Here is a 25,413-nt window from a genome sequence, read left to right as displayed (position 1 = left end):
GAAACATAATAATGCTTGCCTTCACTCGCTTGTGGAAACAACTCAGAGGTTATTAAGAAGAAAAACAATAACAACAAGAAGATTGAAATATGGGACTTGTGAATCCAAAAGCAGCAGAAATATGAGATGATTGGACCCTTACTGAACTCGAAGCATGGTAACCCCAACAAAAATTTAAAATTTGGCAATATATTTGGACTTTTCGATATGTATTGGTATAATTTGGAATAACTAATGTGATATGATTGGATTGTTAAATGGAAAACTTAATTTTAAAAAATTTAAAAAAATAAATAAATCAGAACCAGTGAGGGCAGTGAAGGTCCTGTGTGAGTGTCTAGAGGCGGTTAGAGAATGGATGGCGGCTAACAGATTGAGGTTGACTCCTGACAAGACAGAAGTACTGTTCTTGGGGGACAGGGGGCAGGTGGGGGTGGAGGACCCCTGGTCCTGAATGGGGTAACTGTGCCCCTGAAGGACCAGGTGTGCAGCCTGGGAGTCATTTTGGACTCACAGCTGTCCATGGAGGCACAAGTCAATTCTGTGTCCAGGGCAGATGTCTACCAGCTCCATCTGGTACGCAGGCTGAGACCCTACCTGCCCGCGGACTATCTCGCCAGAGTGGTGCATGCTCTGGTTATCTCCCGCTTGGACTACTGCAAAGAGCTCTACATGGGGCTACCTTTGAAGGTGACTCAGAAACTGCAATTAATCCAGAATGCGTCAGCTAGACTGGTGACTGGGAGTGGCCGGCAAGACCATATAACACCAGTCCTGAATGACCTACATTGGCTCCCAGTACGTTTCCGAGCACAATTCAAAGTGTTGGTGCTGACCTTTAAAACCCTAAACGGCCTCGGCCCAGTATACCTGAAGGAGCGTCTCCACCCCCATCGTTCTGCCCGGACGCTGAGGTCCAGCGCCGAGGGCCTTCTGGCGGTTCCCTCATTGCGAGAAGCAAAGCTACAGGGAACCAGGCAGAGGGCCTTTTCGGTAGTGGCGCCCGCCCTGTGGAACGCCCTCCCATCAGATGTCAAAGAGAACAACAACTACCAGACTTTTAGAAGACATCTGAAGGCAGCCCTGTTTAGGGAAGTTTTTAATGTTTAATGCTGTATCATGTTTTTAATATTGGGTTCGAAGCCGCCCAGAGTGGCTGGGGAAACCCAGCCAGATGGACAGGGTAATCATCAACACCATCATCATCATCATCATCATCATCCAGTCTTCCCCAGCTTGGTGCCCCTCAACTGTTGAGTAATACAATTCCCATCAGCCTCAGCCACCACATGTTGGCTAGGACAGATGGGAATAGCAGTTCAAAACCTCTGAATGCTGCTCTCTACTATTAACAAGGCATCTGACATAAAACTTTTTTGTGAAAGATAAAACAAAACTTCTGAGTTACCCACTGGACCCCTTCATTTGTTGTGTTGTGTTTTATCTTTTACCTTCCAAAATCATAATTACATACAGAATTTATTGTTTGGAAACATTGTGGTTAACTCAACACAGGCAATATCCTTTCAGGGATTACAACAAGGGACAGAAAGCATTGTTACATTGCTGATCACATCATTTTCTGGAAAGAAGATAATGACGAGCCAAGTCGTTTCTGGAAAATCAACTTGGGTCTGTAATAATATGACATTTCCCTTCCCATTTTCCCCAAAGACAGCCCGTCTACCATGACGGCTGCCTTTCATTCTCTAGCTACCGACCTTTGAACAAAAGCAAAACAAAAAACAGAGTCACCTATGGAAGTAATTATAGTTACATATGCCTTCTTTTCTACTAATGTAGAATCATTAAATGAATCCTTTGAAAATGAAGCAACTCTCAGGCAGAGGTCACTGAACAAAAATGGAGAGGTTTTTGGAAAACCAGCCAATTTGCGGTTACTATGACATCAGCACCTGGCACTGAAAGAAGGAAGGCTGACTTCTTTCTTTCAGCAAAAGCGTTGCAACACAGATTTTATCTTTGCCCATAGGGTGCAGCTGCTAGTCTCAGAACAAAAGCTTTCCAAAGCTTAGAACTACTAGAGCTGGAAAAAATATCTTGGCTCCCAGACTGTTCGTAAGCCCTTTTTATTTAATGCATACACAGGTAAGACGCTGACAGATCCATACATTATATTCTAGTCACATTAGACACATTTGCCAGCATCCAAATATCTGAGAAACTCATTTCAAGAGAGCTTTTGACAGGTTTAGACAGCACCTTCCAACGCCGCCTGCTGAACAGCTTTTAGAACTGAGGGGAGATTCAAAGCAGTTTGGAATATTGCATAGGAAAAACAGTTCAAAGTTATGAGGACATTCTAATGGGGATTGCACAAACAGTTCTTTCTATTACTGATCTAAGTGTTTTTATTCATTCCACATTAATATTTTCAAGAAATGAGAGTAGTATTGAGTACTACTATTTGAGAGTGGAGTACTCCTATTCAGAAAATGCTGCAATGTGGAGTACTCTTATTCAGGGTCCCTGCAGCTATGCATTTTTACAGAATGCATCATTCCACACCGCCTCCCCACAAGTGTCAGTCAGCCTTCCTTGCCCACTGAGCATGCCCAGCCCTTATTGGGCTGTTTATACTTTGCCTCCCCCGTTGGTCCCTCCCCCCTCAAGTTTTTTGTAGTTTTACAAATCCCAAACCTCCTGATACCCGCCTCTTGTATATGGACAGTGCCATTTTGGCTACCAAAGGATCCTCACTCAGCGAATGAATTAGATAAAAGTAAATAGGATTAAGTAAGGAATATGTCCTGTCCCATCTTCTCCAAAGCTATTTAAAGGCCCAGACAACTAATGATGGTGCCTGACCTGTGAGCCCCAATAATGTCTAGAGTAGACGACATGATTTCAAGCGCCAAAGAGATTTGTGGGCCCGTTTCCTCTGCCTGCCATTTCCTCTTCCCTAGCCCCTTCCAACTCTCACTTCCATACGTCACTACTGGGAAAACCATAGCTTTAACTATACGGACCTTTGTTGGCAAGGTGATGTCTCTGCTTTTTAAGATGCTGTCTAGGTATGTCATTGTTTTTCTCCCAAGTGAGAGCTGGACCATAAAGAAGGCTGATCGCCGAAGAATTGATGCTTTTGAATTATGGTGCTGGAGGAGACTCCTGAGAGTCCCATGGACTGCAAGAAGATCAAACGTATCCATTCTGAAGGAAATCAGCCCTGAGTGCTCACTGGAAGGACAGATCCTGAAGCTGAGGCTCCAATACTTTGGCCCCCTCATGAGAAGAGAAGACTCCCTGGAAAAGACCCTGATGTTGGGAAAGATGGAGGGCAGAAGGAGAAGGGGACGACAGAGGACGAGAGGTTGGACAGTGTTCTCGAAGCTACGAACATGAGTCTGACCAAACTGCGGGAGGCAGTGGAAGACAGGAGTGCCTGGCGTGCTCTGGTCCATGGGGTCACGAAGAGTTGGACACGACTAAACGGCTAAACAACAAACAACAACAAGATGAGCTATGGCCCTTCTGACACACCTTCTGCTTCTGAAAGGACCAGCCTTATTTCTGACTAGTGTGAGGAGCCTCAAGCAGCAAATTTGAGAGGTAAATTAACTGGCAACAATTTACAATTTATTTCATTAATATATATTTTTACCACCATGGGAAATTACATCAGGCTTTTCTGCCTCTGCCAGCAAAATGTCTTGGGTGATTTTTGTTTTCATCCAAAAGGTTTCTTGATATATTGAAGCAGATTACTGAGCGGTTGACTTGTTTTCATGCTAAAAGAAGAACATTTTGTCCTTTAGGATTTGGTTGCAATATATCCCCTTGCTGATCTTCTCTTCCAACATTTATGCAGGCACACTCCTCCCGCAATCGCGACAACGAGAGCCACAGGAATGAGTGCCAAGTACCAAGACGTATCGTGTTCTATAAAAATAAAATAAAAGTTGGTGTCAAACTTTGCGCAGCCTAAATAAAAAAGGAGGGGTGTTATTTCATAAAGCCCACATATTTCAAACAGAGTATTGAATTCCCAGAAAGGTCGTATGACATTTGAGGAAGAAAAATGGAGGAAACTAAGTTAAAATGTTTAACAGCATAAAAGAAGAGCAGCTCTGCTCGATCTGGGGAACTACCGTATTGGCCTGAATATAAGCCTCACTTCTCCCCCCCCCCAATTCCGAAAGGAGAGAGCGAGGAAGAGGAAAGGCTGCCAGCAACACAGTGCGGCTGCCCCACCGCCCCACCCCCAGTATGCAGCCAGGAGCAGTGAGGAAGGGAGCGGCTTATATTCAGGTATTTTTTCTTCCCCCCTGCAATTTTAAAGGTGTGGCTTATATTTGGGTGTGGCTTGTATTCGGGCCAATACTGTATAATCTTGCCCAATATCCCATTTCCAAGAGAGGCCAGCCATATTTGAAGAAAGTGGATAGGGAGTTCCTTGATCCCTCTTTCATAATACAGTGGTACCTCGGGTTACAAACTTAATTCGTTCCGGAGGTCCGTTCTTAACCCGAAACTGCTCTTAACCTGAGGTGCACTTTTGCTAATGGGGCAAAGTTCGCAACCCGAGGTACTACTTCCGGGTTAGTGGAGTTTGTAACTCGAGCCATTTGTAACCCAAGGTACCACTGTACCTCGTGGAACCACTCTCTCTTAGCCCAACAAACACCCTTATACTGTTGAGAATTGTTCCATGTAGCCAAATGCTGTCTACACTGACTGATAGCACCCCCCAGGCTTTCAAACAAGGGGTTAACCCTAGCCCTATCTTGAGTTGGAAGAATTAGATATTCTCTTTGCAGTTACCAACACAGCCATGATGCGCAATCAGGTTCTCAACCCTGGTAAAGATCTTGCAGAGCTGAACCATACATTAACAAGTAGGGCAAGAATAGTATTCGTACACAGACACATACCTTGTTGCTTTACTTGTGCTGCACGTATTTCATGCCCGAGACTATTATGGGCAACGCATGTGAAGTCTGTATTGAAATCAGCTTCTTTCACAGGGTCAAAAATTAAGGGGACCTCAATGTAATTTTCATCATTTTCTACAAGTTCCCTAAAACAAGGAAACAGTAATTTATAGGATCACCTTTTTTTTAATTGATAGCATTTCAAGATCACTGTAATTTGATTATTATTTTTTTAGTCTAGCATTGTGTGGTGGGTGGGTAACGAGGTGCATAACTATGGGCACAACATTTTATAGCACATGGGAATACGTTCATTTCACTGCAACACCCTGGTTTTGAATATTTTGTATTCAAAATAGTAAGAAAAGTGGGTTTGACAGGATCTCAGTAGTGAACCATTGTAATGCAGTTGTTAGTGTGTCAGGGGGCTTCCAGACTGCAACCAGGGTGTTGGCATGCTCAAACTTTTGGGATTTCCCCCAGGAAGGAAAAGAAATCCAGATTCAATGGGAGGAAATATGGGCTGCCATTTTGATGCCGACAACATCATATGGACCCTGCAGAAAACTTGCATGCAGGAGGAGCACCAATCCCATAATAACCACCTGTCTGGAAGCACTTTCAGACTAAAACCAGGACAAGGCAGATTCATATTCTCATTCAGCCACACAGTATACGATGGTGACTGAATCTTATTGGAATGCGGTTTAAAGGTGAAAATATAATAAATGATGTAGAAAGGAAGCTGCAGCCCAAGATAGGGAAACAGGTATTAGGGACCTCATAGCTACTATAAATAAATTAAGATTTGCAGGGCCTGGTGAACTTCATCCAAGAGTACTAAAAGAACTCGCAGATACAGTCTCAGAGCCTCTGTCTATAATCGTCGAAAATTCTTGGCAAACAGATGAAGTCCCCATGGACTGGAGGCATTAAAAAGGAGCTTGACATCGATACCAGGAATGGTTCTGGAACAGATAATTAAGCAGTCCGTCTGTGAGCACTTAGAAAAGGATGTTGCGATTACAAAGAGCCAGCATGGGTTTCTCAAAAGCAAATTATGCCGGACTGATCGTATTTCTTTTTTTTGATAGAGTTTCAAACTTGGTGGATCAGGGGAATGCTGGGGATGTAGCACATCTTCATTTCAGTAAGGCTTTCGACAAAGTCCCCCGTGATAGTCTTGTGGAGAAGCTGGTAAGCTAGATGATGTTACGGTTAGGTGGCTAGCTGGAGGTGATGCCAAAGTGAAGTGTAAGAGAACTATACAAAAATGGTCAGCCTCATCTTGAATTGGGATGGGAGGAGACACGGAGATGCTTCCTTCTCATTGCTGAATCCAAAGTTAGAAACCTAACAGAGGACCAAGATCTGTTAATGCTGTGAGCCTTTTCATCTTGTGTGTTGTTGTTTAGTCGTTTAGTCGTGTCCGACTCTTCGTGACCCCATGGACTAGAGCACGCCAGGCACTCCTGTCTTCCACTGCCTCCCGCAGTTTGGTCAAATTCATGCTGGTAGCTTCGAGAACACTGTCCAGCCATCTCGTCCTCTGTCGTCCCCTTCTCCTTGTGCCCTCCATCTTTCCCAACATCAGGGTCTTTTCCAGGGAGGTGGCCAAAGTATTGGAGCCTCAGCTTCACGATCTGTCCTTCCAGTGAGCACTCAGGGCTGATTTCCTTCAGAATGGATAGGTTTGATCTTCTTGCAGTCCATGGGACTCTCAGGAGTCTCCTCCAGCACCATAATTCAAAAGCTTCAATTCTTTGGCGATCAGCCTTCTTTATGGTCCAGCTCTCACTTCCATACATCACTACTGGGAAAACCATAGCTTTTACTATACGGACCTTTGTTGGCAAGGTGATTCTCTACTTTTTAAGAAGCTGTCTAGGTTTGTCATTGCTTTTCTCCCAAGAAGCAGGCGTCTTTTAATTTTGTGGCTGCTGTCACCATCTTGTGTATATATATGTGTGTGTGTGTGTAAATAGAACCACATATCCCAAAGATACTGCTGTCTCAAGTGACCTCCATTTTAAAGAAACTAAACCTAAGGTATGTTTTGGCACCTCTTACTGCTCAGAGATTGGGGTGAGCGTAATAATACTTACTGACGTTCTCCTTCTGTAACTCTGCCCTTTTGATAAAGCCTACCAATGTAAGTCTTGTTGGCTAGCCACCAAACCTCAGTATAAAAATGGCTGCTTTCTCCAGTAAGCACTTTGCATATCATTGTCAGTCGAGAACCTAGTTTTAAAAGGAAACATGGAAGCAAGAACAAACAAATGTTGAGTACTATGTTGAGCAATAATGGAAATCACCACTCCTTAATTCTTAAGTCTTCTGAAGAGCTCAATACATTCTTATTTCAGCTGACATTCAACGGCCAGGATTAAGTAGGTGTATTTTTGTTTTTATTGCATGCCCTTTGTTTTAATTGTTACCAAATCAGACTCCTTGGGAAAGGTGTGTTAGAAACTGAACTCAATAAACCAAGAAGTCTACCCGGAGAAGCAATTAGCCATCATTCATCACGTAAAGCTAAAGGGACCCCTGAAAATTAGATCCAGTCATGACCAACTCTGGGGTTGCGGTGCTCATCTCGCTTTATTGGCTGAGGGAGCTGGTGTACAGCTTCTGGGTCATGTGGCCAGCATGACTAAGCCACTTCTGGCAAACCAGAGCAGCGCACAGAAATGCCGTTTACCTTCCCGCCAAAGTGGTACCTATTTATCTACTTGCACTTTGACGTGCTTTCAAACTGCTAGGTTGGCAGGAGATTCATCATGTAAATAAAGGTAAATGTTTTTAGTAAAACAGGTGGAAGAAGAAAATACAATTCTCACACCACTTCTTCTGGAGTCTGATTACCTGTGGACACTTAAAGTGTTGCAAATGTCTTGGTTTTTGGCCCACTTCCAATGCAAATATTGGGCATCCAGTTCAGCGCTTGGCATACACCAGTCAAATATTGTTGTTAAACACTGCATGGTGCCAGGAATGCCACAGTATAGACAGCAGCTTACAATTTTCATATATTTGTAAGATTTATATCCCACTTTTCATCACCAAGCAATTCAGGGTTGGTCGCAACAAAAGAAATGTATCACCATTATAAGAGAACAAAGGAGGCAGTCATGGTGAGTTCCAGCACCTCTTTTTTCTAGAAAAATAGCACTGAATGTCCTAATAAAAAGAATGCTTTAAAAATACTTGAGTATTATTTGGCAACATTTGACCAAGCCTTTTTTGACCAATCATCCAGCCTAGTAGGGGAACCAAGAAATAGGTGGATCAGCTCTAGAGCATTGCAATAAACAACTGCCACACTTCAGAGCTTTTATCACCAGCTAACAAGAATCTAGGGACGCGGGTGGCGCTGTGGGTTAAGCCACAGAGCCTAGGACATGCCGATCAGAAGGTTGGCGGTTCGAATCCCCGCAACGGGGTGAGCTCCCGTTGCTCAGTCCCTGCTCCTGCCAACCTAGCAGTTCAAAAGCATGTCAAAGTTCAAGTAGATAAATAGGTACCGCTCCTTTACCTTTACCTAACAAGAATCTAATAGGATCAGTAAAATGCAGCCAACCCCAACAATCTCAAGGCAAAAGTGACAGATAATTGTCCTGGCTGAGTGAAATACCTCAGGCATCCCCTGGATGAGCAGCAAGAGCCCACAGAAGCAACATTTCCCAGAGATGCCTGAAGCCTCAAAATAAAAACACTTATTTAGTCAACATCCCAAAAAGAGGAGTTGGAAGAGATGCTGGTGGCAAGTGAGTTTTTGAGCAGAGTCTGAACAGTTTCTTACAGAATTAAAGCAATAAGAGTCAAGCTTGTTTAGCTGATGACCCTTTCTATTTATGCTAGCCAGCAACGTGCGGCTTAACCACATCCTCCTTGACTAAGGCAAACATTCCAATAGCCTAGAATAGCATGAGTCACTGTACTTGTTTGCACATGGAATATTTTATTGCTGCAGAGAAGTTTTTGGTTTTTTTTAATGACATTTGCTGGATCTCATTCAAAAGCACGGTATCAGCCGGAGATGGCCCTGTCTTCACAGGGCATTAGGTACAAAATATCCTTCTCCCATGAAGGCACAATAAAAATATGTGCTTTGTTTGAAAGGAAATCACTTTCAAACTCGTGCAAATATTTAGCAATACCGATCACTTCCTCAACGCTTTTTTTTTTTTTGCAAATATGCCAAGTTAGACTTGAGAACACAGTGAACCCTTTAATACATACTTGTCCGAATGATTACCAAGATGCAATAAAATTACACATGTTGTTGTAAAATTGTCTGGCTGGTGATACAATTTGTTTAAAATTAATACAAATTATTTTTAAAAAAGATGAAAAAACAGCCTAGATTTAGCGACAATAGAGGCCAACCTAGAAACCTACTGCCTATCGATTGCAGAGGTCATGTTGACATCCTCATTTCCTTCTACATTTGAAGACTTGCTCACACAGAATCCATGGTAGCTCACTAGGCTAGGCTCCAGACCATGAGGTTCTTGGTTCAAATTACCCAGAGTCCCTGTAACTTGCATCGATTCTTTTTAGGACCTGTAGACAAGCACACATCTCAGATCATCTTCTGGGCTCCATATCCCAGCCAGCTTTTGACCTCTAGGTTGCCACAATGTGTTATATACATGGGGCTGCCTCTGAAGATGGTTCAGAAACTTCAGCTGGTACAGAATTCAGCAGTTGCTTACCAGGGCAAGATGGTATGAGCATATACAGTGGTACCTCGGGTTACAAACGCTTCAGGTTACAGACTCCGCTAACCTGGAAGTAGTACCTCGGGTTAAGAACTTTACCTCAGGATGAGAACAGAAATCGTGTGGCAGCAGCATGGCAGCAGCAGGAGGCCCCATTAGCTAAAGTGGTACCTCAGGTTAAGAACTGTTTCAGGTTAAGAATGGACCTCTGGAATGAATTAAGTTCTTAACCAGAGGTACCACTGTAATGTCAATCTTGGCCTGACTGAACTGGCTGCCAGTTAGTTTCCAGGTCTGATTCAAAGTGCCATTTTTGATCTATGAAGGCTTAAACTGCTCAGGACTGCAATACTTCAAGGACCGAAGCGGCCTTTTCTGAGGTGGCCCCTTGCTTGTGGAAGACTCTCCCCAGGGAGCCTTGACTGGTGCCTTCATTACATATCTTTAGGGTCCAGGCAAAAATATTCCTCTTCTCCCAAACCTTTGGCTAATTAAACAATATATAGCCTTTTAAAACTGCTCCGGGGGGGGAGGAGGCAGACAGTATTGTTTTCTTTTGTTACTCCAGGATACATTTCGGTGTTGTAGTATTGTAAACCACCCTGTGATCCTCAAATGAAGGGCAATATAGAAGTTTAATAAAAATAAAAAGATTTTGGTAGGAGGTCTGGTGAAAACCTTTAGGTTAATAATGGGGGGTGGCTTTTCCATTTCTTTCACAAAATTGGTTTATCCAAAGAGCACACACATTCCTACATTTCAAGAATACAGTGGTGCCCCACAAGACGAAATTAATTCGTTCCGCAATTTTTGTCGTCTAGCGGATTTTTCATCTTGCGAAGCACGAAATCCCATAGGAATGCATTGAAAATCAATTAATGCGTTCCTATGGTCAAAAAAAGTCCAAACAAAGCCAAATTTGGTACAACAACAGTTTATTAACTGCTCTTTAAAGTCACACATACTGTAAAGAGCAGTTCAAAAATTTAAGGGAAAATAAATTAACTTTATAAACAAAACATGTCTTTGTTTTTAGTCAAAGAAAAAAAGTCGCGAGACGTTTTCGTCTTGCGAAGCAAGCCCATAGGGGAAATTCGTCTTGCGAGGCAAATCGCGAACGGAAAAAACTTTCGTCTAGCGAGTTTTTTGTATTGCGAGGCATTCTTCTTGCGGGGCACCACTGTATCTATTAAACAGAAGAAATAAGTGTTCCATATTGATGACTTTTCCCCAAACATACAGAACGCTCTTTTCTGCACTACACCTATGTCATCTTTTTTTTCTACTTCAAGTGTCGTGCATAGGTTCTCACAACGATATGGACCATATCTTTGACACCATGGTAGAGGAACAAAGTGCCAAGACTTTTTAAAGTGTTGTCCAAAGAAGAAAGCAAGTGCAAGCAACAAAATGTCTTGGGAATTGTAGTTTGATGAGGGTAATCTGCCAAGACCTCTAACACCTAGACCCCCACACCACCCCTAGACAGAACATCAGTTTCGAAAAATCCCTAGATAAGGAGAATTAGAGCCAAAAACCTATTTTCCTGTATTCAAGTTGTACTTGTTCCATTTGTTTTAAAATACATGGAAGCCGCAGGTGGTTGAGTGGTCACCATGTCCGGCCAGCTGTTTGTTCAATCAAAATCACACCAGCCTGGTTTCTGCCCAAATAACTGGCAAGGAAAAGCTTCAGCTCCTCCACTCCTTTCCTCAGTTTTGAAGACATGAAGGAACAAGGGGGGGCAGGGGGGAGAATCATGACATGACACAATATGTGTAAGTTTGGTTTGGCCCTGTTCGCAAAAGGCTGAATTGTGGATACTCCTCAGGATGCAACAGACACCATTAGTTCTGCCACAATTATAGCAAAGTCAGTAAAGCCACCATTAGCTGTTATTATGGTTGGAACTACTGTAGTGCTAAAACCCACTGGTAAGAAATTTAAAACTGAGTTATAATTCTTATTTTGCAACATAATGGTACTTTGTTTTCAGAAGCTACTTGACTAAATTGTTGGTCTTACCGAGACCTGCTAATGTAACCTTTTCATTTGGGTAGACAATCACAGGTCGGCTTCTCTTCTTTTGGCCTAGTGAGAGTTCAGAGAAAAGATGTTGCAGAGAATTACATCCACTTTTCTGATACAGCAATAGCTTATTTACCAGGATAAAGAAATAACCTCTCTCAAAAGAATAAGGCACGGCTGAAATGTAATTGTTATCACCAGAATGAACATCGACCAGAATTCCAGTGCATTCAGAGATCTTGTCTCTCTCTCTCTTTCCTCTCTCTTTGCTCTGTGAAATTTTCAGAGGTTCTCAGCTTGTTTAAAATAAATTGAAATGGGGGAAGAATGTGCAGTTCTTACATTGATCTGAAAACACATTAAGCACACTACCACCCCCTGCTGGTCAGCCTGACTAACAGGTAAATTAACATATATTTCTATATTTATTTAACAGAGCAGCAGACAAAGAAACCTGTACAAATTTAAAAATAAAAAGGGGAAAGTGAGATAGGTGTATTTGTCTACCCTTTCCCACTATTAGTTAAATATTGCATTCCCCAAGCTAATGGAAATCACCTCCCAGGGCTCTCTTTTGGCATAAATTACTTGGTTTTGCAAGCGGAGGCATTTAAGCCACAAGCATTCTACCTCCCACAAAGGCTGCGAATTCCTCACACTTCCACTGGCCACTAGCCAGCGATCTTAGTTCTCTTCTGAAACTATTTCAAGCTCTTATCGGAAGCAAATAGCTGGAATGTTGTGCTGGATAAGCTCGGGGCTTTAGCAATTGGCAGTTGCAATGATGCGAAAGAAATCGCTGCCAAAATACATCCCAGGAAAGCTGTTTAGAGTCAGGACGTGCATATTCCGTGCATCTGCAGTTGGGCAACTTTTCTGACCCCGAGGGAGACATTCTTTTGACCTCAACAGAAGAGTGTTTGGGGCTGTGACGATAGATGGGGAGAAGAGGGTTACCCGTTTCCTTCCCATTGGTGACCCCATACAAGAAAATTCAGCCCCACACAGGAGACTCAAAAATACAGTGGTACCTCAGGTTACAGACACTTCAGGTTACAGACTCCGCTAACCCAGAAATATTACCTTGGGTTAAGAACTTTGCTTCAGGGCGAGAACAGAAATCGTGCGGCGGCAGTGGGAGGCCCCATTAGCTAAAGTGGTACCTCAGGTTAAGAACAGACCTCCAGAACAAATTAAGTTCTTAACCCGAGGTACCACTGTAGCCTTCTTTTGGTGACAACAGAGAACTGTTTTCAAGTCTCAATAACTCCCTGTGGAGCGGTAAGGGGCTAGATGGGGAGGCCCCATGGCTCGCATCTGGTCCATGGGGCGTAAGTTCTCCACCTCTGGTCTAAACTGGCTGGCAATGGCTCTCCAGGTTTGCAGTCTTTTCCTGCCACAAATTAACCTTTCATTTGCATATCTTGTGTTCTGAGCAATGACTCCTTGTGACACATATTTCAACAATATGCACATTTGTATAATTGATCCATGTGGAAAATATAAAGTTTACTTCATACCAAATTTGTATTTTTTAAGCAAAGAAAAGTGGATCATCTGTATGTACAGTCCTGCTCGTCATTGCATACTTTAGTAGTTCAAGAGTAGACATTACCAAGTGTTTCTAACTGAATGGTCCTGGTGATGTTATATTGTCCAGCTTCGTGCTGAAAGGTCAGCTGGCAAGTATAGTAGCCTGAATCATCCAAGGACACAGAGTTTATGATGAGATAATTTGTGCCCTTCAAAACAGCAAATTTTTTATTGTCAATGTCCAAAGGTATTGAGTCCTAGAAACAAAAAAATAAAAGTACACAAATAAAATGGGCAGCTGAACATTTAGTAGCGAAATACAATGCTTCAGTGCCAAGAAATCTTAAGGTGATTTTTTTCCAGTCAATTCTTAATGTCACTGAGCTAGTTTAACATCCACTGATGCAGCAATGATGGCATTTTGGAAAGGCCATGAAACACTGGAAAGACTTTGCGGCAGGGGTCTGATTCCTGACAGATTCCAAAGCAGAAAAGTGCCTCAAATAAGCTTTTTATACACAATGTCCACATAAGCTTAAATGCCACTGTTTATTACTGTGTACATGAGTACAGAGGATCTTGCAGTAAACACCAGACTCACACCTTTCCCCCTCCTTCTCTCCCCACAGGGTCGGAATAAGAGTTATTTTCATTTTCCACGAATCCTGGTTTATTACATTCAAAGCAAGGGCAGTGGTTTAAAACAAGCTCTGACCAGTTTTAAAACAGGCCAACTTAAAAAACAAACAAACCATGGATTATGAAGCTGGCTTCCTTAACTAAGCAGGGTTTGCAAGTGTGACTATTTGGTTTACGCTTTGACTCTCTTCAGTTTCCGTGTGGTGCCAGGAAAGGAGAGCGCTCTTTGTTAAAGTCTTGCAATAAGCCACATGGTTACACAATAATGACTAACTGTTGTAGTGGCAGCGTAAGTGGAAAATTCCATATTGTATTGATCAACCAAAGATAGATTAAATGAGGACAAGCCTCCGTTTCTGGTCCATATCACTTTCACATGTGTTCACCCAAAAAACTTTTCCATCCCATATGTGCACTAATGTTTTATTTAGTTAGTTATTAAAAATCTGAACAAAAATCAACATTTGGGTGCTTAAGAATTAACTGCACTTTCTCTTAAAACGTGCATTTTGTTTTCTCTCCAGATATGTATCTTTAAACATGTTCTGATCATTTATATTGAACCGAAAATTATGTCAACAGCATCTGGAGAAGTGTGAGATCTGACGGGCGTGTTCTGATCCACACATTAGTCAGTCCAGGAATTGCAGATTAGGTCAGTTCATATCAGAATGAGCAATGATCAAATTCCTCAGGCAAACCTGATCAAAATGGTTCTCCATCACAAAATTAACTTGGCACGATTCCAGAATAACTTTGTAAAAGGATATTGTGATCCTGGGCTTCACTTTCCATTATTGGCCAGACACTATTATCACTAAATAAAAACTCATGGTCTAGTCAGTTGCTGACAGACCTGGTTTCTTGTGAAAGGGCTATAAACTACAGGTAAATTTAGCAGGGCTCTGCAGGATTTCAGAACTACTGCCCTCTAGTTACCAAGTCATTAGTGTCAAAATTAAATGTGCACCATGCACCTTCATATTCAATAAAATTTACACGTGGAAAATGGTTTGTTTAGAATTTGGACGGAGTGGATGGCTTTAACCAAGAGAAAAGGAGGAAATTAGTTTTAGCAAACTAAATTAAGTGCTGTGCAGTTCCAAAAAAATAAAATAGCCTCAGGCTTTGGACTCAACTTAGCATGGTTCTCTTGGAGCAGAACTAATGTTGTATCTAGTCTAGCATTCCGAGTCTAACATGCTTCTGGACATAACCAAGGCACAATGGCAACAAACAAATTGGCATCAGTATCTGATGTTCAGGGGTATGCTAAGGTTGCCAGATTTTTCTCAATGAATCCAGGGACACTTTTCAACTTCAGCAGGAATGATAGGATTTTGTATGGGGACTGATTTGTAAATCCGGGAACTGTCCCCGGGAAACAGGGACATCTGGTAACCTTAGGCTAGCTGCCTCTGAACATAAAGAACATTTGGGGGTTTTTTAAAAAAAAAAAGCTCATGATGGACCTCTTCTTTGTGAAAACAGCTTGTCATCTTAAATGCAAATATTCTACAAACAAAGCAACCTAATGAAACTTTCAGGCTATTGTATCAAAGCTTTAACTCAAGAACACATCTTCAGGCCACCATAATCTAAGGTCCTTTTTCAAAGCTACAGCTGATTAATCTGATCCTAGGCTAAGGATAGGTACGTAATTTATGTCCCTTGAGATGTGGTTGAACTACAGCTCCCATAATCCTGGACCCCTGGTCATGCCAGCTGCAGATGGTGGAAATCTAGCAACACCTGGAGGACCATTGCAGCCCCATTCCTGGCCTTAGCAGAGTTGGCCGCAATTCAACTAAGATGCCAATTCAAATGAATGGGCTTAGGCATGTCATAGCCCTGCATAGGACCCTGTGCAATTTCTACCATGCTGTCAACGTCTTATATTATTCTGCCTTTCGTTCTGAGTGCAGTGCAGATGATAGTCCCTTGTGGGTTTGGATACTGGATGTCCAAGTTCAAATTCCCAAACTGCCATGAAGAAATTACCCATAATAATACCTTGTACCATTTGAGTTCGTAGTTTGTATTCTTTTGTACAAAACTCTCCAAGGCGGGACAGACAACCTTTCCAGGACTAAATGTGAAAGCCTTCTGGAGATAGGAAATATTTCGAACAGCGCTTTTCTCCACAACTGTGAGATGAACAGACACATCAGCACAGTAAGAAGAATTCCTGCAGGCGGAGGGCAAATGGGCAGGGGGAGAGGAGAAGAAACACGACATTCATACACAACAAGGGAAGATTTATCATTGCACCATAACCCACCATTGCTTTTTATTATTCAGATTTAACCATTTTGAACAATTAAGTACACACAGGACACTAAAATCACCGCCCTCTGAAAAAGCATCATTGGTTGGCAACTTGATTCTTCAGACAATACAAAATACTCTGGCTGAGGGACCTGAACTACACACCCCCTGCTGATTTCAGAGCACACTGAACACAAGGGCCAATATGACAATATGGCTTGTGGGCTGGTTAAATGACCATGGGCCTTAGGCTGCCGACCCCTGGTCTAGAGGCTCTGTGAGCCTCAGCCGACAGTTCTGTCTTCTAAGCCGAGTAGCTGTCAGTCGGGAAGTCTCCCTGAGCTTGTGCAGCAGCCGCTATAAATGGAGAAAAATATTTGGGAAGGAAGGACAAAGCACCGCAAGCCTTGAGGAAAGAGCGGGTGGGGGAGAGGTCTGTCTTGTGATGTTTCTCTAACCTGAGAGACAACTAACAATAAGCCATTACAGTAACAAGTTAGTGGAACCAGGACTGAGCAAGAAGACACTCACAGACAGAAGAGATCCTTAGTTGCTGGAGACTGTTGTTGTTGTTGTTTAAAGTTCCTTGCTCATGAGGAGAAGCACAAGCCAAGGTCTGTATCTGAGACTGTACAGGGATTTTTGTAGGCAGGAACCTGCTTCATCCCTCCCCCCCCTTTTTTTTTTTACTCAGATGAATGTCCTGTACGTCTAACTCGACAAACACACAAACAATAATATCATATGGCAGTGGTTTTCAACCAGGGTGCCTTGAATGGTAGTCAGGGGTGCTGCTGGCAACTCTGGCCTCTGGCCCTCTTTCCTTCCTCCCCTCCCTATTCTGATGCCCTCTCGCATCTCTGCCTCTAAAAGGCTGTTTCTTGCGGCAGCCCTGGCAATAAGCTCCACCTGTGAATGTTGCCTCTGGAGGGCAGCTCTCTTTGGGGCAGGGAGGGCAGCTCAAAGACCAGCAGCAGCTGCCCATGGGACTCCCAAGGAGAGGGGAGAGGAGAGGAGGCTGAGGGAACACTCCACAAGGGAGGGTGTTTGGAAAAAAAAGGGTGAGGGACTGCCAGCTCTGCAGGCAAGGGATGATAGAACTGGGCTCCTGAGCCCCACAGGGGTGCCACAGAAAGAATGTAGTTGGTCAAGTGATCTGTGGACTCAAAAAGGCCAAAAACCTCTGCCAAAGGTGTATGTTGTTCTGAAAAAGGTGTTGTTCTGCTTCTGATTACTTGGCAAGGAACTGCATAGGTTTGACTTGGATTTTTCATTCGGACATAATATCTTCCAGATGAATTTGCTTGTGGGATTAATATAGAGGCATTATAATGGAAATGACATTACGAAAGAAAACGACATCAGCTGCTGACTTTTTCACCCAAAAAAATCATTTACATATCCTCTGAAATAAATGACCTCTTTCTGCACGTATGCCAGTCCCCCTGAGGTTTACACTGGAAGTCTTGCATACTTTTCATTGCACATGTCTCTTTCCACTCAGTGGAGTAACTTCTGGTATTAAGTACTTTGCAACGCCACAGCACACTGAGCACATCTGTGTTTTTCTACCTTGGGACACTTTTCTGTCTGTGCAAGACTGCTAAAATATTGCACAGAGGTAGTGTAAGAGCTGTTTCGTCACTATCAGGCTCAACAGCGTCAGTATCACTCTCAGCAGAGATTATTTTTTTGGGGGGGGACACATATTTTCTGTTTATCAGCAATGACCAATTTAAGACATTTGAAAAAATACAAGCCCATCCCCTTCCATCTTCCGTTTCTTACTGGAGGGCTAAATGTGATCTAAATTACTTGCGGATGTCACTTTTAGCCATTGACTGCTACAAAGATTACAGTGGTACCTCAGGTTACATACGCTTCAGGTTACAGACTCCACTAACCCATAAATAGTGCTTCAGGTTAAGAACTTTGCTTCAGGATGAGAACAGAAATCAGGTGGGAGCAGTGGGAGGCCCCATTAGCTAAAGTGGTGCTTCAAGTTAAGAACAGTTTCAGGTTAAGAACAGACCTCTGGAACAAATTAAGTACGTAACCAGAGGTAGCACTGTACACAAATCCAGATGTTCAAATAGGTGGCAACAGGTGGGACCACAAGAGACCAGTTGTGTAAGGCACCACTTTCTGCACTCTAGACAGGCTCCCTATTCTAAACGCATGCCCTGAACAGACATCACGGACAGTTTAAGGCCAAACCCTGCCAGCTACTGATGCCTATCGCCCATGAACTGATTTTTTAATTACTTCTTTTCTTCCGCTTTTTAACAAAATGCAGACACTGAGGCTATAACTTGAGGAGGAAAATTGATGTCGTGGTGGGGAGGTTTCTTGACCTTCCCTTTCCTTGAGCCATTTTCAATAAAAATCACACCCATTCTTGCCCATAAAGATGGAAAGTGTACGTTAGGCTGCCGCAAGGCTTCTGCCTGGCTACTTGCATTCATCAAGCCCAGAAGGAAGCTTCTCTTTTCCAACCCCATATCGTGGACTGTTAATTAGATAAAGGTAAAGGGACCCCTGACCATTAAGTCCAGTCGTGGCCGACTCTGGGGTTGCAGCGCTCATCTCGCTTTATTGGCCAAAGGAGCCGGCGTGCAGCTTCCTGGTCATGTGGCCAGCATGACTAAGCCGCTTCTGGCGAACCAGAGCAGTGCACGGAAACGCTGTTTACCTTCCTGCCAGAGCAGTACCTATTTATCTACTTGCACTTTGACACAGTAGCGTAGCGTGGGTTGTCAGCACCCGGGGCAAGGTAAGTAATTTGCGCCCCCTAACCCGTGGATTTGCGCCCCCTAACCCTAACCGCCAGATGTTGCGCCCGGTGCGGCCGGGCCCCCCTGCACCCCCCACGCTACGCCACTGCTTTGACATGCTTTTGAACTGCTAGGTTGGCAGGAGCAGGGACCAAGCAACAGGAGCTCACCCCGTCGCAGGGATTTGAACTGCCGACCTTCTGATTGGCAAGTCCTAGGCTCTGTGGTTTCACTCACAGCGTCACCTGCGTCCCGGACTATTCATTAGCCCACACTAAAAACAAAGCAGCACTTAATGTGACCATTAATAACCACAATTGTAACCATTAATAAGTATGCATGGTGCTTTCTAGAGTGATAATGTTAATAATCATCAAAACATTGCAGGGTCTTCAAAGCTCATTTCATGCCCCTCTCCTTGCAAAAGATACAGATGCCCCAAGCTCTTCCCCTCAACTAGTTGCATTTCAGTGAGTGCTTTGCCCTTCCTCTTTCCATACCACCTGCAAAGTGCCACATGCATATATAAAGGTAAAAAATATGTAAAGGGCCCCAGTCAAAGATGACTGTGGGGTTGCAGTGCTCATCTCGCTTTCTGGCTGAGGGAGTTGGTGTTTGTCCACAGTTTTCTGGGTCATGTGGCCAGCATGACTGAACTGCTTCTGGTGCAACGGGACACTGTGACGAGTGCCAGAGCGCACAGAAACACCGTTTACCTTCCCACCACAGCAGTACCTATTTATCTACTCGCACTGGTGTGCTTTCAAACTGCTAGGCTGGCAGGAGCTGGGACAGAGCAACAGGCGCTCGCTCCATTGCAGGGATTCGAACCGCCAACATTTTGGCCGCAAGCCCAAGAGGCTCACTGGTTTAGACCACAGCGCCACCCGCATCCCTTGTAGTGCCAGACATACAAAGAGTTCAAGACATCTCCTTGCGGGAGAAACATGACTCCTCACTCCACACATGAAACAAGGATGCCAAAGAAAGGAAGCGTAAGTCACTTCCACATTCTGTGACCGCCATTTAATAATAATAATAATAATAATAATAATAATAATAATAATAATAATAATAATAATGTCCAGAGCTGAGGAGCCATACCCTCTTGTGGCTAGGCTTCACATTGTATTTGTGATGGATGTAACATGTTGTTCCTTCTCTTGCAAGGGCTGCACTTCCCTCAGGAACAATAATGCCTGAGTTGAAAGTAGCCACATGATCCAGTGCAGCTAAACATTATTATAATGCAACAGTGACTTTGGGAGGGGATGGTATTCCCGTGACAGTCACACCAAGCTTCAGTTATAGGATCTGAGCCTTGTTCTTAGTAATGAAAGAATAGTTACACTGAAGCGTGCCCAACTCCTAGGGACAGAGGGGTCTTTGGCCCCCTCAGTATTTGCTGGCAGGGGATCAGGTCCCCTTAATGTTGAGGGAGTGGAGGAGGCCTGGCACAGCACAGTTCACTGGGTGGCTCCTCCTGAGCGTGAGAGAGGAAGCTGTTCCATGTTGGGTTGCCTGCTTGGCCTCTCCCTGAAGATGCGAGTCGCACATATGACATGTATGCACGCCACATGCCACACACATATTGGGTACAATATGGTACCTTTGGTACACTGAAGTTATGTGGATGAAGATGGCCTCAGATAAGGTACCCCTGCCCGTACGGGCCAGTCGTGACCGACTCTGGGGTTGCGCGCCCATCTCACTTAAGAGGCAGCGCTGTCCGAAGACACTTCCAGGTCACGTGGCCAGCGTGACGAAGCTGCTCTGGCGAGCCTGCACCAGCGCAGCACACAGAAACGCCGTTTACCTTCCCGCTATAAAGCGGTACCTATTTATCTACTTGCACTTAAGGGTGCTTTCGAACTGCTAGGTGGGCAGGAGCTGGGACCGAACAACAGGAGTTCACCCCGCCGCAGGGATTCGAACCGCCGACCATACGATCGGCAAGTCCTAGGCGCTGAGGTTTTACCCACAGCGCCACCGTGTCCCTGGCCTCAGATACATTGCAGCAAAAAAAATCCAATGCATTCAGTCTCTGCTCTAAAGAACTCTTACTTCTAGATGTATCTTACCTTTTCCAACACTTGATACACAGTACCCCAGATCTGTCTTGTAAATCCATTGCCAGTAAGTCTTCAGTGATGCGTGAATATGCATGTTATCTGGTTAACCCTATGTAGCCTAGGCTAACAGTCTTGTGCCTTAGAATGCCTACCTTCGAGTGCAGATATATTCCCCAGAATCCTCACTGGAAGCTGGCAAAAACCAAAGAGCATGATCTTGTAAGAGTATTCTTGTTTTTCTGTATCCTGCAGGGATAATTGTTGCTGAACCATTTTTCCCCCAAGTGAGATTCAAGGGCTGATCAAAAGCATCCATATGTTTGTATCTCAAAGGAGGGCATTTGAGGACCACTGGTTCTCCTGCCAGTACAAAGGTGGACCTGAAATGCACGGTGCGATCTTGGCAATTATCTACATAAAAAAAAAAGAATGGCTTTGTATTAAAAAGAAGAAGAAAGAAACACTGGAATGTTCTAAACCAGGATTTGGCCATTGATGGTTACTGCTTTCACCTGCACTTCCCGTATGCTGGATTCTGAAGGCAGAAGTATCCAATGTATTGGCAATGAAAATACATAAGAGCCTGGGCACCATATTCTGTAGAAAACAGGAAAGAGAAAGATGGATGACACCTTGGAACCTGTGAATGAGAAGAAGAGTGTCATAACAACAGAAGTGTTCTAAACGAGATGGTAACTAAACTACTTTTTTTAGAACAAACTGTTAAGGCATGAGAAAAGCCCACCAGAAATATCTCTTCAACTGCCTGACAGCCTTGTCTCTAGAGCTCCTGGGCTTAAAATTGGGACTGGCATTGCTCCAGACTCTGGTGAAAACATGGATTGGATTCACTTTACATAGTGGCGGCCAACCTTCTTAACAAGCAGGCCACTACAACTCAAGCCCAGAGTACAAAACAGTGTCTCTGTTGTGGACAATGAAGTGCATATGCTGCACTGCTCCATCACAAGTGCTTGGAGTAACTTTGCTTCTCGTCTATTGAATTTGGGAGCAAATAGTCTAGGACTGGACTGGAATACTTCAGACTGGATTATGGCATAGATGAACTCATGGAACCCTCCTGTCCCATCCTGAAGTACCACTGTTTCCGGCTGCCTGTGGTAGGTTTGCCAGGCATGTTCTAAAACCAGGGTGACCAAATTGGTACCTGTCAGATATTTTGGACGACAACGAACACCATCTGATGCTCAGCCTCTATATATGTGCGTAAAAAAACCCCTCATATATCACAAAGGCACCACAGCTTCCAATGACCTATGAACCAAGACCAAAGTATTCTACGCTTTTTTTAAAAAAAATATAAATCACTTTGAGGCTTCTTTTTGTAGTAAGTTGACAAGTAAACATAACAAATCAAAATAAATGTGTTGGCCCCCCTGAAGTGTCTCAACACTCGGAAGCTGAGCTGTGTGCAACTGGAGGTGAACAACTTAATGTGTTGTTCTTAATATGGATTACCTCAGGCATCCATTTTCACCTCAACTTTCTCCACTCCACATTATTTCTCTCAACTGACAGTTGACTGCTCTTCTCTGCTGACTAGAACCATCAGCCAACCAAAGTCTTATTGTTTTCCAGACCAATCAAAATGAATTTACGTGATCCAAGCCACACCTACAAATACTAAAAGTGATGATCTCTCTCAGTTTTCAGAATCTGCTACCAAGCAGCTACTGCTAAACAGGCCTGCAATATAGTAACAGCGCAAGGTTGTGACTTCGACAGTCACACTCTGACATCAACACAGACCACATAACTTCCCCTCCCCCCAGCACAAAACATACCAGTAATCATGGGCACAACATATATTCATATTTAAGTCCAGTGACCTCCTAAATTCAGGGGGCTTAAAGCCAGGTGTTTCTAGTATTGCTTGCTGAAAGGCTTCCAAAACACTGTATTTTAAGCTTGTCATCATCACACAATCTTTTTAGTGCAACCAAAGTTTACTTTAGAAGGGATACTATTTGCTAAAGAGAGATGGTTCTATTGTGAGCAAACCCAAATCTTTCCTTAGATTATTTATGTATTTAAAGTATGTTTGGGAAAAGACAAAGGAAAGCATGACTTTGGCTAGAACTCAACTTTCAGCAATTTAAAATTATTATTCTGGCTTATTATTCTGGTTTCTTATTGCTGTTTCCTAAACTCCACAGGAAGAAGCTTGCTGAAGGATGTTTGAATTAAGTTCATGGTTACCAACTATTAGGTATCTGAGCACTGAAAATGCATGGTCTACACATTACTCAGTACATTTTGTGCAAGTTCATGTTTCCGGTTCCAATCTGAAACGTGAGTCATGTCCTCCAAACCAGGATATAAGCCAAAATCAAAATACGGGAAGTAGGCACACTGTCTTTCTCTAAAATTTAACCTTCTGAATATAGCTGACCAAGCTTTTTCTGTACCATCTAAAGTTCTTCTGACAGAAACTCCAGCCACTGGCCAACCTTAGCCCCTAGATTGTGAGGATGATTTTCCTATCCTTGGGGACATCAGCTAGAACCCAAGTCCATTGGCTCCCAGTGAGAGTGGTGGATACATGGTTGCTTTGGGCAAGGGAAAGGGGGATCTTTCTCTGGTGGGAAAGAGAGGTACATGTGTACGATAGCATGCACAGGGAAATGCTGAGGTGCAAATCAGTCCCCTTTGGCATAAAGTCAAGGGGGAATAGGCAACAGAATGTGGAAAGGGGCCAACAGAACTCTATGTCCTTAGAAGACTAGGAGTACAAAGCCATGTGCCACACATCTACATATAGCAGTTTATATGCATGGATGCAAATTTAGACTGACTTCTGTCCTATAAGCAAAGTTGCAAAAGCAGGAAGGGACAGCAGATCCAGGGCTAAGAGCCCCTGGACCACCCACTAAAAAATCCCACAGTGGGTGGTTTTAGTCCTGAGTTTTTGGAGTGGCCATTGTCCATTTACCTCCCAGCAGAACAGACAAAGGGTCACCCATTGCTCCATGCTGTAAACCGACCAATGTTGACTATATTTCATGCCCTTCATGCATGAAAACAAAACCAAAACCTCATGGAAGTCTTTCATTCCTTGACAAAAGGTTTCAATTTTTAGTCATATGGAATCTACAGAGTTTTACTTCAGCAAATATAGTTCTGTGAAGACCTCTGCATACATATTATAGTCAATAAACAGTTGCGAGAACCATCAGCACTTATATGCTTGGTCCCATTAGCTCCCCCGCCCCTACTTTTGAACAAACAATCAAACTGTCCATGTTTTTTTTACTCTGCTATCTCCACAAAGAAGCATTTCACACTTACCCAGATCTCTCCATCTTTTGTCTTGGAACTTTTCAAAGAGCTGTAAAGTACTTTATCTTAATGGAAGAGTCTCAGCAGATGGACTTATATATATCTATATATATCAGAAAAACTTACGAAAACTTTCCCAAGTTACCCAATTCTGATTTGTCAGAACAAAAGAGGTATGAGGTACACCTTTCCAGCGTTTTGAGGCTATGGGGAACAAAAAAGCCCAATACTTGTTCAAAGCAAGGGGAAGTGACTTCCTTTTTTATGACGCTGTTTCTTTCCAGTGGAGGGAAAAACTTGCAATTAACCTCAGACAACAAAAGTCATTTTGCTGTTGCCAATCAGTTAACAATGTTAGCATTTGTAGGGCTGTCAGACAGGAAAAAAGAAATTAAGTTGATCTTCTACGTTATAACCATCAACTGGTTGCATTATTAATTTTTTATTATTCATTAAATTTCTATACCACCTTTCATGAGAAGATCACAGGATGATTTACAATATAAAAACACAAAAATATGTAACAAAGTAACAAAGCAAAAACACCCACACAAGTTAAAAGGCCATAGATTGTTTAATTAGCCAAAAGCCTGGGAAAAGAGAAATGTTTTTGCCTGATGCCAAGTATATATAAATATATATGAGGAGAGCATTCCACAAACAGGGAGTGACAGCAGAGAAGGCCCATTCTCATATTACCATTCTCCAGACCTCTTGTGGTGAGGACACTAGAAGAAAGGCTTCAAATGATAAGCACAGGGTCCAGGTTGGTTCATCTGGGGAGAAGCGGTCCTTGAGGAATTGCAGTCCTGAGCTGTTTAAATTCAAAACCAGAATTGGGCCCAGAAACTAATTGGGAGCCAGTGCAGTCAGGCTCATACCATGGGATTATATGCTCATACCATCTTGGCCAGATGAGCAAACTGGCCACTGATTTCTGCACCAGTTTCCAAACTGTTTTCAGAGGCAGCCCCATGTATAACGCATTGCAGCAATCAAACCAAAGCTTAGACAGCATGCCATGCCTGTCTAGATGGGGTCCCCAGCTGAAGCTGATGGAAGGCACTCTATGCCACTGAGACCACCGGAGCCTCAAGCGACAGCAATGGATTCCAGATATATAGCTGCTCCTTCAGAAGAAGTATAACCCCATCAAGAGCAGGCTATCTTGCATCTATCC

General features: G+C 43.3%; 1 protein-coding gene across 1 annotated transcript; it reads right to left on the bottom strand.

The window, feature by feature from the left end:
- Positions 1-3,537: 3,537 nt before the first annotated feature.
- LOC309530127 (interleukin-1 receptor type 2-like) lies at positions 3,538-24,379 on the bottom strand. Its single transcript, XM_082218760.1, has 9 exons — positions 24,243-24,379; positions 21,446-21,573; positions 21,086-21,344; positions 15,833-16,007; positions 13,263-13,437; positions 11,645-11,710; positions 7,001-7,136; positions 4,896-5,041; positions 3,538-3,903 (listed from the first exon to the last, which is right to left on the bottom strand). Exons 1-9 carry the CDS (start codon positions 24,254-24,256, stop codon positions 3,776-3,778), a joined length of 1,227 nt encoding a protein of 408 aa, XP_082074886.1. The 5' UTR covers positions 24,257-24,379; the 3' UTR covers positions 3,538-3,775.
- Positions 24,380-25,413: the final 1,034 nt, after the last annotated feature.

Source organism: Podarcis vaucheri (assembly GCF_965113315.1).
Source record: "Podarcis vaucheri genome assembly, chromosome: 4".
In the NCBI taxonomy this organism is placed as follows: domain Eukaryota; kingdom Metazoa; phylum Chordata; class Lepidosauria; order Squamata; family Lacertidae; genus Podarcis; species Podarcis vaucheri.
Note: the sequence above shows the minus strand (reverse complement) of the source record. Positions and strands in the feature narration are given on the sequence as shown.

Bases quoted from the DNA above. Each gene is read 5' to 3' on its own strand.
- LOC309530127 (XM_082218760.1), bottom strand. The intron at 21,345-21,445 runs GTGAAAGCAGTA...TTTTTTATGTAG, and splicing joins CCAGCATACGGGAAGTGCAG to ATAATTGCCAAGATCGCACC. The intron at 3,904-4,895 runs GTATGTGTCTGT...TTATTTTTATAG, and splicing joins AGCACAAGTAAAGCAACAAG to AACACGATACGTCTTGGTAC.